General features: G+C 40.8%; 5 protein-coding genes across 6 annotated transcripts; 3 read left to right on the top strand and 2 right to left on the bottom strand.

Moving 5' to 3' along the window:
- The first annotated feature begins 104 nt into the window (after positions 1–104).
- On the top strand, positions 105–1,831 carry LOC104824384 (magnesium-protoporphyrin IX monomethyl ester [oxidative] cyclase, chloroplastic). The gene is made up of 5 exons (XM_010556443.1): positions 105–626; positions 722–786; positions 872–1,199; positions 1,298–1,396; positions 1,492–1,831. The coding sequence occupies exons 1-5, from the start codon at positions 165–167 to the stop codon at positions 1,753–1,755; spliced, it is 1,218 nt and encodes a 405-aa protein (XP_010554745.1). The 5' UTR covers positions 105–164; the 3' UTR covers positions 1,756–1,831.
- On the bottom strand, positions 1,737–3,780 carry LOC104824385 (probable aquaporin SIP2-1). Its single transcript, XM_010556444.1, has 3 exons — positions 3,281–3,780; positions 2,462–2,722; positions 1,737–2,292 (listed from the first exon to the last, which is right to left on the bottom strand). Exons 1-3 carry the CDS (start codon positions 3,563–3,565, stop codon positions 2,128–2,130), a joined length of 711 nt encoding a protein of 236 aa, XP_010554746.1. The 5' UTR covers positions 3,566–3,780; the 3' UTR covers positions 1,737–2,127.
- Positions 3,781–3,865: 85 nt separating this feature from the next.
- Positions 3,866–7,564, bottom strand: LOC104824383. Its single transcript, XM_010556442.1, has 2 exons — positions 7,392–7,564; positions 3,866–6,390 (listed from the first exon to the last, which is right to left on the bottom strand). The coding sequence occupies exons 1-2, from the start codon at positions 7,396–7,398 to the stop codon at positions 4,304–4,306; spliced, it is 2,094 nt and encodes a 697-aa protein (XP_010554744.1). The 5' UTR covers positions 7,399–7,564; the 3' UTR covers positions 3,866–4,303.
- Positions 7,565–8,423: 859 nt separating this feature from the next.
- On the top strand, positions 8,424–14,297 carry LOC104824382 (calmodulin-interacting protein 111). Of its 2 annotated transcripts, none has more exons than XM_010556440.1 (11): positions 8,424–8,826; positions 9,141–9,290; positions 9,505–10,397; positions 10,810–11,014; positions 11,262–11,469; positions 11,574–12,082; positions 12,470–12,896; positions 13,081–13,161; positions 13,250–13,440; positions 13,551–13,738; positions 13,882–14,297. In XM_010556440.1, exons 1-11 carry the CDS (start codon positions 8,530–8,532, stop codon positions 13,931–13,933), a joined length of 3,201 nt encoding a protein of 1,066 aa, XP_010554742.1. In that variant the 5' UTR covers positions 8,424–8,529; the 3' UTR covers positions 13,934–14,297. The 2 variants fall into 2 exon arrangements, with proteins under 2 accessions (XP_010554742.1, XP_010554743.1); XM_010556441.1 differs by having other exon boundaries at positions 8,736–8,826; positions 9,141–9,306.
- A 2,053-nt stretch (positions 14,298–16,350) lies between these two features.
- LOC104824600 (transcription factor PCL1) lies at positions 16,351–16,749 on the top strand. Its single transcript, XM_010556696.1, has one exon. It carries the CDS (start codon positions 16,351–16,353, stop codon positions 16,747–16,749), a length of 399 nt encoding a protein of 132 aa, XP_010554998.1.
- The last annotated feature ends 152 nt before the right edge of the window (positions 16,750–16,901 follow it).

Here is a 16,901-nt window from a genome sequence, read left to right as displayed (position 1 = left end):
GTGTCAAGAGCCCACTTCAGGCAGATTTTCACTGGATGAGATTTGAGCACAATACACCAGTTCTGCTTTAAACCCCTCATAGCCTCATCTTCTCCCTCTCGAGACCATCTCTCTCTCTCTCTCTCTCTCTCTCTCTCTCTCTCTGGTTCTGAAGCACAAGAACAATGGCGGCCGAGATGGCTCTGGTGAAACCCATTTCCAAATTCACCTCGCCGAAGTTCACCAGCCCCAGTAAATACCTCGCGGGCCGACGCTTTTCCACCGTGAGAATGTCGGCCACCGCGTCTCCGCCGCCGCCGCCGGTGACGGCGAAGAAGGCGAACAAGAAGGAGATAAATGAGACGCTGCTAACGCCGAGGTTCTACACGACGGATTTCGAGGAGATGGAGCAACTCTTCAACACCGAGATAAACAAGAACCTGAACCAGGCGGAGTTCGAGGCTCTGCTTCAGGAGTTCAAGGCCGATTACAACCAGACCCATTTCGTGAGGAACAAGGAATTCAAGGAAGCAGCCGACAAGCTCCAGGGCCCTCTCCGACAGATCTTCGTCGAGTTCCTCGAGCGGTCTTGCACTGCTGAGTTCTCTGGCTTCCTTCTCTACAAGGAGCTCGGACGAAGGCTCAAGGTTTATCCCTTTGTCTTGCTGTCGGAACAATTCGCTGTTATTTTCTGGGATTAGATTCTTGACCTTGTCTTGATTTTCATCTGTTGACATTGCAGAAAACCAACCCAATTGTGGCAGAGCTCTTCTCTCTTATGTCCAGAGATGAGGCAAGACACGCCGGGTAAAATCCCTGCGAAAATCGATCTTCGTTCTCACTCTCTGACAACACAAAATCTGACAGAAACCATCTTTGTTTCAACTTGCAGGTTCTTGAACAAGGGTTTGTCAGATTTCAACTTGGCTCTTGACCTGGGTTTCCTGACAAAGGCCAGGAAGTACACCTTCTTCAAACCCAAGTTCATCTTCTACGCCACCTACTTGTCCGAGAAAATCGGGTACTGGAGGTACATCACCATCTACAGGCACCTTAAGGCGAACCCCGAGTTCCAATGCTACCCCATCTTCAAGTACTTTGAGAACTGGTGCCAAGACGAGAACCGCCATGGAGATTTCTTCTCCGCATTGCTCAAGGCTCAGCCTCAGTTCCTCAACGACTGGCAGGCCAAGCTCTGGGCTCGCTTCTTCTGCCTCTCGGTCACTTATCACTTCCCTTTTCTTTCACTACTTCTCTTGGCTTCGTTTCAGACATTGGGATTGATCTGGAAGAGACCATTGTTGTCGGAAAATTGCAGGTCTACGTGACTATGTACCTCAATGACTGTCAACGAACTGCTTTCTACGAAGGCATCGGGTTAAACACCAAGGAGTTCGACATGCACGTCATCATCGAGGTAAGGCCATTAACCTGACCTGCAAAGTTTCATGTTCAGACCAATGGTGATGTGACCATGTTCATATCCTTACTGAACTAACTTTAAACATGCAGACCAACCGGACAACAGCTAGAATATTCCCGGCAGTGTTGGATGTGGAGAATCCCGAGTTCAAGAGGAAACTGGACAGAATGGTCGAGATCAACGAGAAGCTGGTGGCTGTCGGAGAGAGTGAAGACCCTTCATTCATCAAGAACCTGAAGAGGGTTCCTATCATTGCAGCATTAGTCTCTGAACTCTTGGCTGCTTATTTGATGCCTCCTGTCGAGTCTGGATCCGTTGATGTAGCCGAGTTTGAGCCCACACTCGTGTATTGATGATATAGCTCTTGAATGTTTCTGTGATCAGACATATAGAACCTGAGAAACAATTGCATTCACCATGGCTTCTGCATTCCGACATTTACAGAGACAATCTTTGCCAAAGACCCTTACGACACCTAGGATTCTTTTTTTAGACATTATAGTTCCAAATCTTGTGGAGATCTAACTCTAAAGACGACAATCTAATGGCATGGCAGTGAAGTTAAACTCCACTTCTCTATTCCGTTCTACAGTTTGAAGAACATACAATTCACCAAATCAGAAACTTCCGGAGAGTCTCTCTTGTTCTACTCTAGTCCAACCGATACACAATATCATGTTTGGAATCTGGAGAATAGCCCGTCGGTAGAAATGTTGAGACTGTCCTCATTCATGTTTAGCCTTGGGTTTCTCTTGTTTCCCTGTCTGAGGTTTAACCACGAGTCTGAAGATCCAAACAGCGAGTAATGTAGCCTGAACCGGTGCAAGCCAGTACACAAGTATGTGCTCCTTTGTTATATGTTCACCTCGGGCATAGGCCCATCCCATCACCTGCAAGATTCAAACAATGACATAATCTGAACAGAAATGATCACCGATGCAAACATTTTGAACGGAAACCAGTTTGAGAATTCGATTTCTCGGATTTTGCTGATCAAGCTGATTGTGGCAAGGAAGATATTCTGAGAATAGAGAGCTTTAAAAAGACTACGCCACTTACGGGGGCTGGGTTCATGCATCCACCGGTGAGATCAGAGCCAAGAATGTGAAGAGTCAACTTCGAAAGGCTTACAATCCAAGTCTTCATGAAGAAACTTCCCCGGATTTTTCTCGTCAGCCCTAAAGATATCGTGACAATGGCAAAAGTAAGCATCCCTTCTGTCAGGGCACCACGATGGATGGCTACTTTCAGATGTGGCCCTCGTCCAATCTCTGGAAATGTCTGCAGGATATGCTTGACCCCGATGATGGTTCCTATCACCTGACAATGAATCCATTGAAGCAGGAAACCGAGTTCAATTGGCGACATCAAATCAATAAACTGCGGCCAAGTTCCTGACTTTCTTGTATATACAGATAAATGCAGAAACTTCAGCAATGTGATTTAGTTTCTGGCAACAATGGGACATCCTCATTCCTTTTCAAGAACAAAGCGGCAAAGTGAGTATCTTTCTACCCTATAAACGATCCCAAATTCTCAGATTCTCTTATTTCCATTTGATCTTCTGAGAAACCCAGCAGTAATACACAAAAAAAAACCTCAGTTTCTGATGTGATCAGAGATGATGCAAGAATCCATATCTCAGATGTCATCATCTTGAACGCATGATGTGCAAAATTTCATGTCAGAAGAAGTCTAGTGGGGAAGCATGCATGCGACTATTCGATTCTAAGATCCAATTCTGACGAAGCAAAACAGTGACTACCTTCAATGCAAGTCAATGAACAAATCTAACGAGAATCGAAACAAATTATATGTATATACACCCAAAATCAGACAAAGGAAACGAAAGAAGAGGGTCATCATGGCTGGTCGAACCTCGACCGGGATTCTGATAGCGACGGCGAAGATGAATTCGGCGACGCCACCGGAGACAGAAGAAGCAAGAGCCATCAAAGGGTTGTGAAGTCCGCCATTGGTGAGCTTCTGGAAATAAGCGAACAAGAACATGTTGGCGACGGACAGAACATACCGGACGAGCTCACCAGACATGTCGCGCCCAAATCCCAGGATTCTATGAACAAAGATGTTGACCAGAACACCCGACCATACCCACATGAACGCCAAGAAGAAATCCGCCATTACCCGAGAGATTCTACCCATTTCGATTCAGAAAACACGACAAACCCACGAAGAAAGGAGCAAGCTTTTTTGTCTTTCCGCTGTTCCTTGGGAGTTAGAAGATGGGTTTTGGTGGGATGGTCTTCTAACCTAATGATACATAATCAAATAATATTTGCAAAATCATTGATACCAACCAAAGCATTTCTTTGTATATTTGTCACATGTTTCTGTCAGTTTCAAAGAGGATGTTTTATATGTACATCAGTTATGTCACATGATGAGTTTGACATTTCTACGACAAAGGCCACCTGCATTTCCTCCAACAAGAATACATTTCAGTTACAGATTCAAAATGGGAGAGCTCTCTTACATTTACAGGAAAAACACAGTACAACAGATACAATCACCCGAAGAAGAACAAAAGGAAACAGCAGAATCTAAAAAATTTCAAGATCATGTACAGAACAAAAGGTCCATTAAATGGGGATACAAAAGGAATGATCTTCACATCATTGCGGGTTTCTTGATTCCGTGGTAAGTCTGAATAAGTTGAAAGGACATGGCCTCAATTGCAGAGAGCTATCCGTCTCAGACCTTCAAACAGAACAGCTAAAAGAATGTCGGAAAGGAATCTGATGTTATCCAAGATTGACCTGTAACTCAATTAGGGAGCCTTTTTTTTAATTTATGGCGGCTTCCAACTGAATCAATGTATGAAGGGTCCATGAGCTGAGGTGGAGATGAAGTCTGAAATCTCTGTGCATAATGATCAAGTGCTTAGCCGGAAGTTTCAATATCTTTCCCATGATCTTCCGCAAGATTCTTCTTCAATCTTCTCAACCAAATCTCATAATCCATTGGGTATGGTGTCCCACAGAGACTGTCAACATAGTCAGCAAAGGCCTTCAGAACGGTTGAGACATCGCCGAGCTTCTGCTGAATTAATCTCCTTGACCAAGAGTTCTCTCTCCATTGAAGAGACCCTTCGACTGAATCCATATCGGGAAAATCTCCGGCACAGCAGAAATAGAGCATGTAGATCAAGCTTTCTGCATCCGATGCTGCACAAAGTTTCCCTTCCTGGAGTGCATAAGTCGAGGAGAAGTGAAGATTCATTGCGGGTCGATCTCTATCTTCAAGAACTGCATGACCCCAACCGATAAGTACAAAGTATGGATGTCTTACACCAGAAGTGACGAAAATCACGTTTTCTGGGCGTATGTCTCCGTGACGAATTCCAGCCGAGGAGGCAGTGGAAAGTGCAGACAAGCAATCGTGGCAGCATCTAATAGCCTCTTCAGGACCGAATCTTCCTTTGTTTACCAACTCAGCAACCGTCTCACCAACTGGACTGGTCACAAGAATAGGAGTCCCGCACCAAGGATGATCACACCGTCCACCTGAACTTGGTTTTTTACATTGGCCCGGGTGAATGATCCGACCAGACCCATGGAGCTGTGGCAAGTATTTACTAGGACGTCCTCTCTGTTTCATAATATTTAATATTTTAGTCTGTCTTTGGACCTGATACCACAAATTCATGTCTTCCCAAGCTGGCTCAAGCTGTGTCGGAGGAGAGCCAACATACAGAAAAACATGCTTTCCTGGGTCGTCCACTGGTGAAGCAATATGATATGGAAGCGCACCATCACTCAATACTTCATTAATCTGATAGCCCTTTTGCCCGTTTGAATCTTCCAACCACAGAACAGATCCGACTTCCAGTTTCATCGATTGTTCTGACTCGATTTTGATTGATTCTTCTTGAACTTCAACAATTTCAGGAGACAAAGAACTATGCTCGAACCTAAACAGACCATTTCCACCGAGTCTAGCATCCCCCAACTGTCTCTCTTGTCTTCTTGTTTGAAGGCGAGAGCTATGATCAGCAGCTAAGTCTTCAATTGAGTTCCTCGGAGGCCCAAAGTACTGCACTATACTGTGGTAAGTGGCAAAAACTACTTGTAAAGCACCAATGTCTCCCCAGTTAGCATTTCCAAGTTTGTTCCATATTCTGTCAATTGGTGACACTGCTATCTTCGAATGCTTCTTCATCCACTCTGCAGCACACTCATAGATATTATTCATGTCAAAATCCAACTTAGTTACATCCCCTTCAACTTTTACAACGCCACCATATTGTGAATCAACAAGAAGAATGAAGACACAGTTTGAGCTCTGAGAAAAATCTAAACGGCTCACGCTTCTTGAGAGGAGTAAGCGGAGAGCATAGAAAAGAGCCTCGCCTAAGACAGGCAGAGAAGGCGGGCACTCACTTTCCAGAGCAAAGCCTCCTATATCTGGCCTTAGAAGAGCAAGTTCAAGAACATGATCCCATTTTCCATGTGGATGTCTAGGGTTTTTTAGCAAAATACCCGTTGCAGAAAGACCTTCAAGTTTCCCAGTAGCTAAAGCTTTCTCAGCCGGATAAAATTTCAAGTTTTGATTGTATAGACAGGCAACAGAGAAAGGAACTGGCTCGTCCTGACTCCAAAATGCCTCCCATAAGCCCTTGACTGTTGCATGTAGAAAATCCTCTATGGCTAGAAATGCGGTTCCCTCCACAGCATTAGATGTCGAAGCATAAACAGCATTGGGCATTCGAACGACCTGCTGAAAAGAAACCCCTTCCAACGCATAGTCAAACTTTTGGAGTTCCACCAACTCAAAAGGAACCTCAAAGATTGGTCTGTTATCTCCTGAGTTTTTCAATATTTCCTCAAACCAATCTTCAAGTCTTTCTATAAGATATTCGCTATCAGTAAACCTGTTAAGGAAATCCCGACGGTTACGAGAATGACTTCCCGAAGAAACACTGGACCTCTTTGTACCAGACCCGACCGATTCCAGGTCTGGGGATTTACCTGTCAGAGAAGAAAATTGCAATCTTGATCTATCAAATGAATCTTCACACTGTCTATGTCAGATTATCTCTCTACTGGACCCAGATAACAGATGTTAAATCACAGCCACTGACTTGAGAGTTGCAGAAAAAAAAGCCTAGCCATCTAATATCTATCATGACACTGAAAAAAAAGGGTCAAAATGGCAAACTAATATTTTTGCTGAGGAAAATATCAAGGGCAAATTTGCAGTCACAGAACTGGTATAAGGCCAACTTAGCAGAGTGACGGAACAAAAACGATTGATAAACTACCAGAACAATACAGATTTGAAGCCTAAACGATCAGAAAACCACCTCAGAAGATCAATGGCAATACAAAGAAAAAGAAAAACAGAGGAGGATACTTTGCTAACGTCAAAAAGAGCTACAAGAGTGATTAACCACCGCATCAAAATGAGAACAACACAAAGAATCTAACAGAGGTTAGAGGAAGAACAATCAGAGCTGAAAAAAAAACAAGAACAGATGCAGTGAGATACAGAAATTTCCTGATGGAAGACAAGACAAGCTACCACAAGCCTGTCTTCAAACACATGCAAATGCAAATGAGAAACTAGAAATGCGCAAAGATCAATAAATACGCTTGTACCGTTGTACGGAACTTAACAGCTCAGACACCCGTTGACAACTGCAGAAAATTTCAAGATAACAAATTGGACCGAATGGCCGTACCGAAACGTGAATCTAACTCATACACAATCGTATCTACGGATCAATCTCCTTTATTTCTTAACTACCGAAACTATCACTGCGCAAGTGTCACTCGAATCAGATTTAGGCGACGTGAAATCTCGATAAGATAATGCGGTCTGAAGATGAATCGGAAGGAATCAGACAAAAAGTGAAACCCAGTTCTCGCGGAGTAAAATCAAGTCAAATGCAGGGAAGTTCGGAAAACTAGGGTTTCGCGGAGGAAAAAAGGAAACCCAAATCTGAGAGGAGCTAAGAACAATCACGCACCTTCCATTACAGTCGAATGCAATTACAAACCCTCAGCTTCTTCCTCCTCTTCCTCCTTCTGCTTCTTCTACTTGGTCACAAATTTCTTCGGTCTTCGCGTGTTCTCCGATTTCTTCCCGAGTCTGCGTCCGAGTCGCTGACCGCTACTCCTTTTTCCTAATTGTTTTTATTATTTTATTTCATTTTCCAAAAATTATTTGGGTGTTTTTATAAAAAAAAAAGAATAATATTACAAGACAGGTCAAAAGTACGAAACACTAACGATTACCAGTAGAAAAGACTGCGGTCTTCGTGTTACGTAACACATTAATAATATATTCAGCATTAGCATTTAATTGGTCACCTCGTGGATAGTGGTTGACATCATTTTCAATTACAATTAGAAAACAAATATTATTTTTTTGAAAGTAAATCATCTTCTTTTGTATAATTGTATTCGAAAAAAGGTTGAAAATTTGAATATCCATAATTCCTAAATCAATATAAAAAATCTGCATATTTAATTTAATTTCTTTAGTGCGAAAAGTCAATAACCTTTTGATAGTCATATGCATATGACACTGTTTACTACATACTGTTTAATATTCAAGAGTTAAATTAGTGGAGCTAATATTTCTAGCAAAAATTAGATGTATCAGTAAAGATAATTTGGATTTTTTTTTTTTTGTTATTTCTGAATTTAATTTTTTTAAAATGTTTATATTCGTTCCACTTTGTTTATCAAAAATCGAAATTATTTTGAATTTATTTTTAATAAAAAAATATTTTTCTTCTGTTTGGTTGAATTTGAATACCTCATATCTAATTCATGATTAAATTGAGGTAACAGTTAGTGATGGTTAACAATTATACTTGAATATTTACATACCAAAAAAAAAACATATCCAATCAAAATTTATTGTACTAATATTAAATAACATAATAATGTGGGCTTGGGTCCGTTATTTTTTTCCTTTTTCTTTTCACCCTTAAGTTGGGCCCTAATAAAGCCCGTGCTTACAACGTTAAACCCTAACCCCGACAACAATGGGTTTGGTTTGCTTCTCGCCGGCGATCTCTCTCTCTCTCTCCCGGTTGCCTTACTTCTTCTGTCTTCCCGAAGAACTCTCCGGAGGTTTCCTGACATTTCCCCGCAGAGATGCCGTCGAAGAAGAAACAGTCCAAGACGCCTTCGCGGCTGTCGAATTCGGAGCTATCTGCGTCTCCGAGAACACCGGCGTCTTCGACGACGGGCCTTGGTACAGAGTATTTCGACGAGGATGAACTTCGTTACCGTCTCGAAGAAGCTTCGGTTCGGTTTCCTTGTCTCATCGGCAAATCCGCAATCTTGGGAAGAGTAACCGATGTTGCCCCGGAATCTATCCGAGGTTCTAAGATTTGGTTGTCCGAAACTTCCATGGTTGCCGCTTCTCTCAGTCCTGGTTCCACTGTATCGGTAATTGGCTTCTCCGTTTTGAGCTGTTCGCTTGAAGATCGAACATTTTTTTAGCTTTTGAGTGTTGACGGGAAAAGTATCAAGTGTTCTTTGACGATGTTGAAGGCGATGAACATACAATCTCTCTCTGGCAAATCAAATTCATCGATGAGTAGCTTCTCTTAAAAATGACTTTGTACCAAATTCTGGGAACCCCCCTTTTCAGCTCCTTTGTGATGGATACTACGTATCAAAATTGTGAACTCTTTTGGGAAGATTTGTTGGTAGATATAATGCCACACTAGCTTCACGGTGAAATTGTATTCTATTGATAGGTCTCGCTTGCTTGCATTGGAAGGGGATTCTCAAATGGCTTTCCGCTAAGCTCTATCAAGGCTGAATATGGGCTTGATTGTAGTAGTAGTAGCATCGTCAATGAACCTGGGAACTACTTCGTTCTTGCCACCGTTTTCTCGTCTTCAAAGGTCAGAAGAAGAAGATGTACTATGGCTCTTTCTCTCATCTCCATTGCTTCCTTTAGTATAGACTTGATTTAGTTGTCCACCATTGTTGTAAGTGATGTCTAGAGGTTTCCTTTTTATGTGTTTATCATGTGCCCCTATCACCTTCTTCAAGTCAAATTTTGCTCTTGATCTTTTCTTGTTTCATTTAACGTGGAGTCATTTTGAATTGCTGCAGGTTTTGAAGGACTCTGTTCGTGTTTCAGTAAATCTTCAATATGGGCTTGGTTATCCTGTTTCCGGCAGGACTGTTTTTGTTTATCCTGTCTGCAGCCCTTCTTTAAATAATACAGTCAACACGAGTGATGGACCGCTCTACACCGCCGATGGTAACCGTCTTTCATTGGTTGTCTGCAAGGAATTGTATTTAGAGTTGATTCCTTTCAGGAATATGGTAGAAGTAAAGATGGATTTACTTTCTAAAGAGAAGTTTACTACAGAAAGGTCCCTTGGCAGGTACGAAATTGGGGATTCAACCCCTAAGACACCTCTTAACTTGCAAAAGCTTGGGTCTCCTGGTTCCAACGCTCCAGCATCACCAATTATCAAGGACTCTGTTTCCAGCATTTCTAATCAGCGGACTCTGTCTGCAAATTTGGTTGACATGCAAGAAGTGTTGACCAGTGAAAGCGCTAAGAAACTTTTTCAGACTTGTGCTACTTCATGGATATATCCGTGTAGTTTGTTTTATGGCAATCTTGTCGCTGTACCAGTTCTCTCTGAGATCTGTATTTTCTGTGTCAAAAAGGCTACTAAACTGCCTGCTGATAATCCTGATCAGAATGTGGCAACTCAGGCTTCTCGAAGCACAATCCAGACAGCAGAATCAGTGCACCATGCAAATTATGCGTTTTTGATAAATCAGGAAACAAAAGTGTACTTCCAAAATCCATTGGACTTGGCAAATGATGTTCCCGAGGGAACAATTTCGCAAAATCTTCAACTTGATCAAGACAATGAAGGGGAAAATGTGGGACATGAACTCGCAAAATTAGGTGGTCTATCTAAAGAATATGCAGTTCTGAGGGACATAATCGTTCCCCCATCCAGTTTGAATAATACCCTATCAAGGTATGTTTTACAATTGGCTTGATCAGCATGTTTCACTCTTCTTCCAGAATTTGCATTAAATATTTTTGGACATTTACTGTTGATTTTGGATAGTCAAATTTATTTCAATTGAAAGTAAACATGCATGGAAAATGCAAACTATCTTCCCACCTGGTTCACCCATGCGTTCGGTCTGTTCAATGTTTTCAGATCTTGGTATGTTGAAGTTTTTGTTTAGCCAGTGAATGAAGTTTTATAACTTTGTTCTGATGAAAGCTGAAAGTAATTGTTGTTACTTGTGTCTTTATCTTGTTCCAAAATCATTGTCATGCAGTGAGGTGCGTCTATTCGATAGTTAGTGTACCTGACAGGCTGACAATCACTCTTCTTAGATTTAATATTTCTATGTTGATCCCTGGTGTGATTGTTTTAGACTAGGTATCCGAACTGCAAAGGGAGTGCTTCTTCATGGACCTCCAGGCACAGGAAAGACGTCTTTGGCTCGGTTATGTGCCCGTGATTCTGGTGTCAGTTTTTTCTCCGTGAATGGACCTGAGATTGTGGGCCAGTACCTTGGGGAAAGCGAGAAAGCCCTATATGAGGTCTTCAGTTCAGCTAGCAAAGCTGCACCTTCTGTGGTTAGAATTTCATACTTATTCTCTAAATTCTATAGCTAATTGATTTCTTCTTTTAAGATGCTACACAATTGGCTAGAACGTTGATGGATATAGTTGGCAGGTGTTGAATTCTCTTAGTTTTACTTTTCATAGTAATGTCTTTATATAAGATGAAAGAGCGTTTAAATTTTGATTTGTTAGCTTACCAACTAACACCATATTGTGCCAAGTTAGCTGCTTGCTTAAACAAAAAAAAAATCTTTTTAAGGTGTTCATTGATGAGTTGGATGCTATTGCTCCTGCACGGAAAGAAAGAAGTGAAGATTTATCTCAAAGGATGGTAGCTACTTTATTGAGCTTAATGGATGGAATAAATAGTGATGATGGTGTAGTTGTAGTTGCTGCAACCAATAGACCTGATAGCATTGATCCTGCCCTTAGACGACATGGAAGACTTGACAAAGAAATCGAAATAGGTAAGACGAGAACTTTGCTGGAAAGAGACCATCCGGACATGAGTGGAATATTTTAGCTTTCTTGCTCTCTACAATTTGTTTAAAATACTTTCTAAATGATATAGGTGTACCATCTTCGGCACAACGCCTCGATATACTCTGCACAATTCTAAGTGGGATGCAACATTCACTTTCAGACATCCAGATTCAACAGCTTGCTATGGCTACCCATGGTTTTGTAGGTGCAGATCTAGCCTCATTATGTAATGAGGCAGCACTTGTCTGTTTAAGACGTCATGTTGAGCACAGAAGTTGCTCTCGTAATCTGCATCCTGAAGAGACACCTGTTTGTGCTTGCAAACGTGAAAGTTCTGATTCCTCGACAAATATCACAGGCATATCAACAGATAGGTGTCATTCTGCATCTTCATGTGTCACAATTTCACCCACTGCTTCTGGGGCACCAATATTTAGTTCAAATGGGGCAGTCTCTCAAGCGACAGAGGATATCTCAAGCGATGGCAACTATAGTCCGAACCAGATGTGTGTCACAGAAAGAGAGCATATCTTAAGGATTGCTTTTGAAGATTTTGAAAAGGCTAAGATGAAAATCAGACCCAGTGCCATGAGAGAGGTAATCACTTTCTGAGTCCTAATAAAATGGTCTGATGATAAGATAACTGATTCTCAGCTACTTCTTCATTTGAAGGCTGTATTGGTGCATTTTCCCTTGATAGGAAGCTAGCTGTTTTTCTCATATCTCAAGTTTCATGGAAGACAACACCTAGATGCGTTTCATAATTCCAATGAAATCTGTTGATGCAAATGGTTCTTATTTTGTTACTTCCGTAGAAAATTGATTAAATAAGGAACTTGAGTTTCCAACTTTGAATATGGTCTAGTGTCTGTATTTATTTTAAGCTTCATTTACCTATTCCATATAACTTGATATTTTCAATAGCAACCAGAGTTTGCTCTGCTTTCTGATCACTCTGGCTCTTGACTACTACGTGACTTTCAGGTGATATTAGAGATTCCCAAGGTCAATTGGGATGACATCGGTGGCCAAAATGAGGTGAAGAATCAGTTAATGGAAGTGGTAGAATGGCCACAAAAGCATCAGGATGTATTCAAGCGAATAGGTATAAAGCCACCGAGTAAGATACTGATGTTTGGCCCTCCTGGATGTAGCAAGACCCTTATGGCACGTGCGGTAGCTTCCGAAGCAGGATTGAATTTCTTTGCAGTCAAAGGACCAGAACTTTTCAGCAAATGGGTTGGTGAATCAGAGAAGGCTGTGAGGTCTCTCTTTGCCAAGGCAAGAGCAAATGCACCCTCGATCATATTTTTTGATGAGATAGATGGTCTGGCCACCATTCGAGGAAAAGAGAACGACGGAATTTCAGTTTCTGACAGAGTTATGGGCCAACTTCTTGTGGAGTTAGATGGTTAGTAACAACCTTATTAGAGTGCTTAATTTGTCTATCTTGAGGCACTTGTTAGAACGTAGGAAAATGACAACTAAATCCCTTTAAATCTTTTCAAGATAGAATATTTTCAGTTCAGATTCTAAGCCAAATCACAAATTATAAGTAGAACAGGCTCTGATTACCTTTTTTATGTCAAATGCAGGTTTGCATCAATTAGTTGGTGTTACTGTTATTGCCGCTACAAATCGGCCAGACAAAATAGATCCTGCCCTCCTAAGACCTGGTATATTACTCTCTTTTGCTCTGGTATACATTAAGTATCCTACAAATGACAAATCTGAACGTTTCCTGGTGATTGAAACGTTAATCAGGACGCTTTGACCGGTCCCTGTATGTGGGACCTCCTAACAAGACGGACCGCGAAGATATATTCAAGATCCATTTGAGGAAAATCCCATACAGCTCTGATGTCAGTTTGGAAGAGCTTGCTTCTCTTACTGAAGGCTGGACCGGGGCTGACATATCGTTGATATGCAGAGAGGCAGCCATTGCAGCACTCGAGGTTAGATTTTTCTTTTCTTTTTTTTTCTCGTCATTGTGTTCTCTGCAGATGATTTGTCTTGCTCTTGCCTCTGTCTCTTATTCCCTTTCCCTGCTGGTTTACACAATCAGGAGAGTCTGGATGCCGAGGAAATAACCAAGCAGCATTTGAAAGAAGCGATCAGGCAAGTGGAGCCAACAGAGATTCTGTCCTACGAAGAACTGTCTGGAAAATTCCAAAGGGTCGTCCCCTCAAAAGCACAAGAAGACTTGGTGGAAAACCCAGAGAGCACGAGCTCAAGATCGTCTTTTTCTCTCTGGTGAGATCTCTCTCCCATCTATCTATCTGTTTCGGTTTATCCGCAGTGATAATGTCCTAAAATTGACGCGCATTTTTTGTTGTGGATTTTGTTATTCGTATGATCTGTTATCGCCACTAAATTCTACCACTGTTCCGATCCAGGACACGAATGAGATCTATCGCGATGTTTCTTCTCCGCCTCGTTGCTTCATAATCAGATAACAAAACCAGCAGACAGACCGAGCTCTTCCTAATTGGCAATCAGATGATGAACTGATGAGCCTCCACCCGCTATAACCGTAAGAACATCATTTCCACAGGTCCTGGAGTGAATTTTGGTGTGTATAAATAGATGGGCAATGTTGTAGAGATAGTGAAAAATAAGCAAGTAGGCTGATATACATGTAGGGGTCACCTGTTGGGCTGTGTTCTTGAAGGTCATGATGAATATACATGTCTTATTTGATATTTGGTTCGTATGTTAGTGTACATCATTATTTAAGAGAGGACAATTACGACATGATCGGATAAAGTATACATGATAGATTTGAGGTTTTGATTGCTAAGTGTTGCCATAAGGATCTTTGTCTGAATGTATGTCTTTGTCTATATTAATCTAATATCTCTAATTTCACAAATTGATATATTGGATGAACTAAATGTTTATGTTTTGTACGAATATCCGTATGAAGGTAAAATTCTAGCCATTCAACAACTTTCACATGGATATACGCGGGCAAATCAGAGTTAAAAATATGTTTTATTGGACAAATTTCATTTTTTTGTCTATCATATGTATGAATCTATGTTAGGTAGGACATATAAATTAGATTAAAAAAATGATAGTATAGTATATATGTGGGGGGGGGGTTAAGAAAACATGGGACAACTCATGGTTTGTGAAACTAAAATATTCTTTTATATATGTTAGGAAAAAAAAATAAAAAACAAATTTAAAACAAGAAAATTGCTGAAATAAAAAAAAAAGAATTTCTTTACTCCACTTTAAGGGTGAACGGTCTAAAATGATTTTATTTTTAAACATCAATTATACAAAAAAGGCTGTAGTTTAGGCTCTTTCCTTTGTCATTCTTCACCGAAATAACGAATTCCTATAATTGTTAAGCTATATATTTGAAGTAATCTTCAGATATTTATTGATTTTTTTTAATTTAGTAACTATAGTTCGAAAAAATCAGAAGAAAAAAAAAAGCAATACTATTACTTTTTTTTCACTCAAGCAAAATTCTTTAGAAAAATCGGAAATACTATTTTTTTTTCCTTTGTGAAAAAATGTTACAAGCAAATCAAAGGGACAGGTCTGTGTCTGGTTTTTTCTTGGCGTTTCAGAAGTTGGGACTTCTGAATAGATTCCTTTTGTTTGTCCTCTTGTGATAACTCTGTGTTGTTATAAATATCTCCATGAATATTTAAATGAACTGAACAAAAAAAATCTTTTTTTTTTGTTATGCCCACTTTTACTTGATATGAATAATTTTATGATTTATTGGAGAATGATAATGTACATCCTTTACATATCTATGATTATGCGAAAACAACAATCTTGATTGTGTCTTTTGTATGAACTTTAATTAATTAAGTACTCCATTAAAAACTAATTAAGTAATCAATTAATTAGGAGAATCATGTTTCCTAGATTAGGTATTAAAAACGAAGCAAGGCAACTAAAAAGAAAGATTTAGACAACACATGACACTTCATAGACCCTTTTTTAATTTTGTACTTAATTAAGCTAGAGCATTAATTGAGAATTTAATTAAAAAATGGAAACATGCATGCCGAACCCAGATTGGAATATTAATCATTCCCACCATCCTCTCTCTATCCACAAAACCTAAAAGGTGTTTAATTTATTTATTTTATCATGAACTCAACTCCCACTCACTGCCCATGCCTCTTTTTTTTTTAATCATTATATATATAATCAGATAGTTAAAAAAAGTTAAAACTGATTAATATAACATAATTCGGTGCCTAGTGTAGTTAATCAAGTAATGGAAGTTAGAGGGCACCTAATCTAATCCATGACTGCGCGTGGAATCTCACGCGTAGTAGCCTCCACGCGCCGGAAGAGAGCGTGAAAACCACGCGACACGTGAGATGCCAAAGAATCTTTCCGAACTACGGACACATAAGACAATGACAGATCCTCCAAAACAAGAACATCATAATGATGGATCTGAACTGTTATTGTTTTCTTGCCCCCACTCTCTCTTCCTTTTATTTTTTTAATAAAATAAATTTTGATTTCTCGTTATCAATTATTAAATAATATTATCACTAGTCCTAAAGATGTATATCTTCATTTTGAATATAAGAAAACGGATTCGATAATAAGCATTCGCTTTAAAACATTATAATATTTTTACAGACATACCTCTCTCTCTCTCTGTCATTCGTTTATTTCATGATCCAAAATATATATTTAATTATTCGGTCCCATAACCATTTGCACAAAACTCGGAAAAACTCACCCACACATGCATACATATATACATACACATATACATACACACATACATACATACATGGCAAATGGTGTGTGTGGATAAATAAATAACAAGTGCAGGTCCTGAAAGATGTCTGATCACCACTTTCTCGTTGGGTTCGATGAGAGAAGACAATCCGAATTGGTTGGCGAGATGGGAGGAGGAGCTTCCTCCTCCTGAAGATCTCATCCCTCTCTCTCAAACCCTAATCTCTCCTCCCCTCGCCCTCGCCTTCCACATCGACAAATTCCCCCCTCCTCCGACCGATTACGCCGGCGATTTGACCGAGCCGGCCAGGACTCTGAAGCGGCCGCGGCTGGTGTGGACGCCGCAGCTGCACAAGCGGTTCGTGGACGCGGTTGCTCATCTCGGCATAAAAAACGCCGTCCCCAAGACCATAATGCAGCTCATGAGCGTCGAAGGCTTGACCAGAGAGAACGTAGCCAGCCATCTCCAGAAGTACCGTCTCTATCTCCGCCGTATAGAGCGGGTTCGACGGAGCATTTCATGGCGTCGCTGATGCATCACCACCGGTTGCAGCCGCCACAGCAATCCCGCCGGCAAGGGAACAGCTTGGCGCCGTCGACGCAGAGTCAGTTACAGCTTCAGTTTCAGAGGTACGAGGATTTGGAACCTGGAAATGGCGACGGAGGAAGGAAAATCCTAACGCTC

The sequence above is a fragment of the Tarenaya hassleriana genome, unplaced genomic scaffold, assembly GCF_000463585.1.
Source record: "Tarenaya hassleriana unplaced genomic scaffold, ASM46358v1 Cleome4, whole genome shotgun sequence".
Lineage (NCBI taxonomy): Eukaryota > Viridiplantae > Streptophyta > Magnoliopsida > Brassicales > Cleomaceae > Tarenaya > Tarenaya hassleriana.
This window is presented reverse-complemented; position numbering and strand designations above follow the sequence as displayed.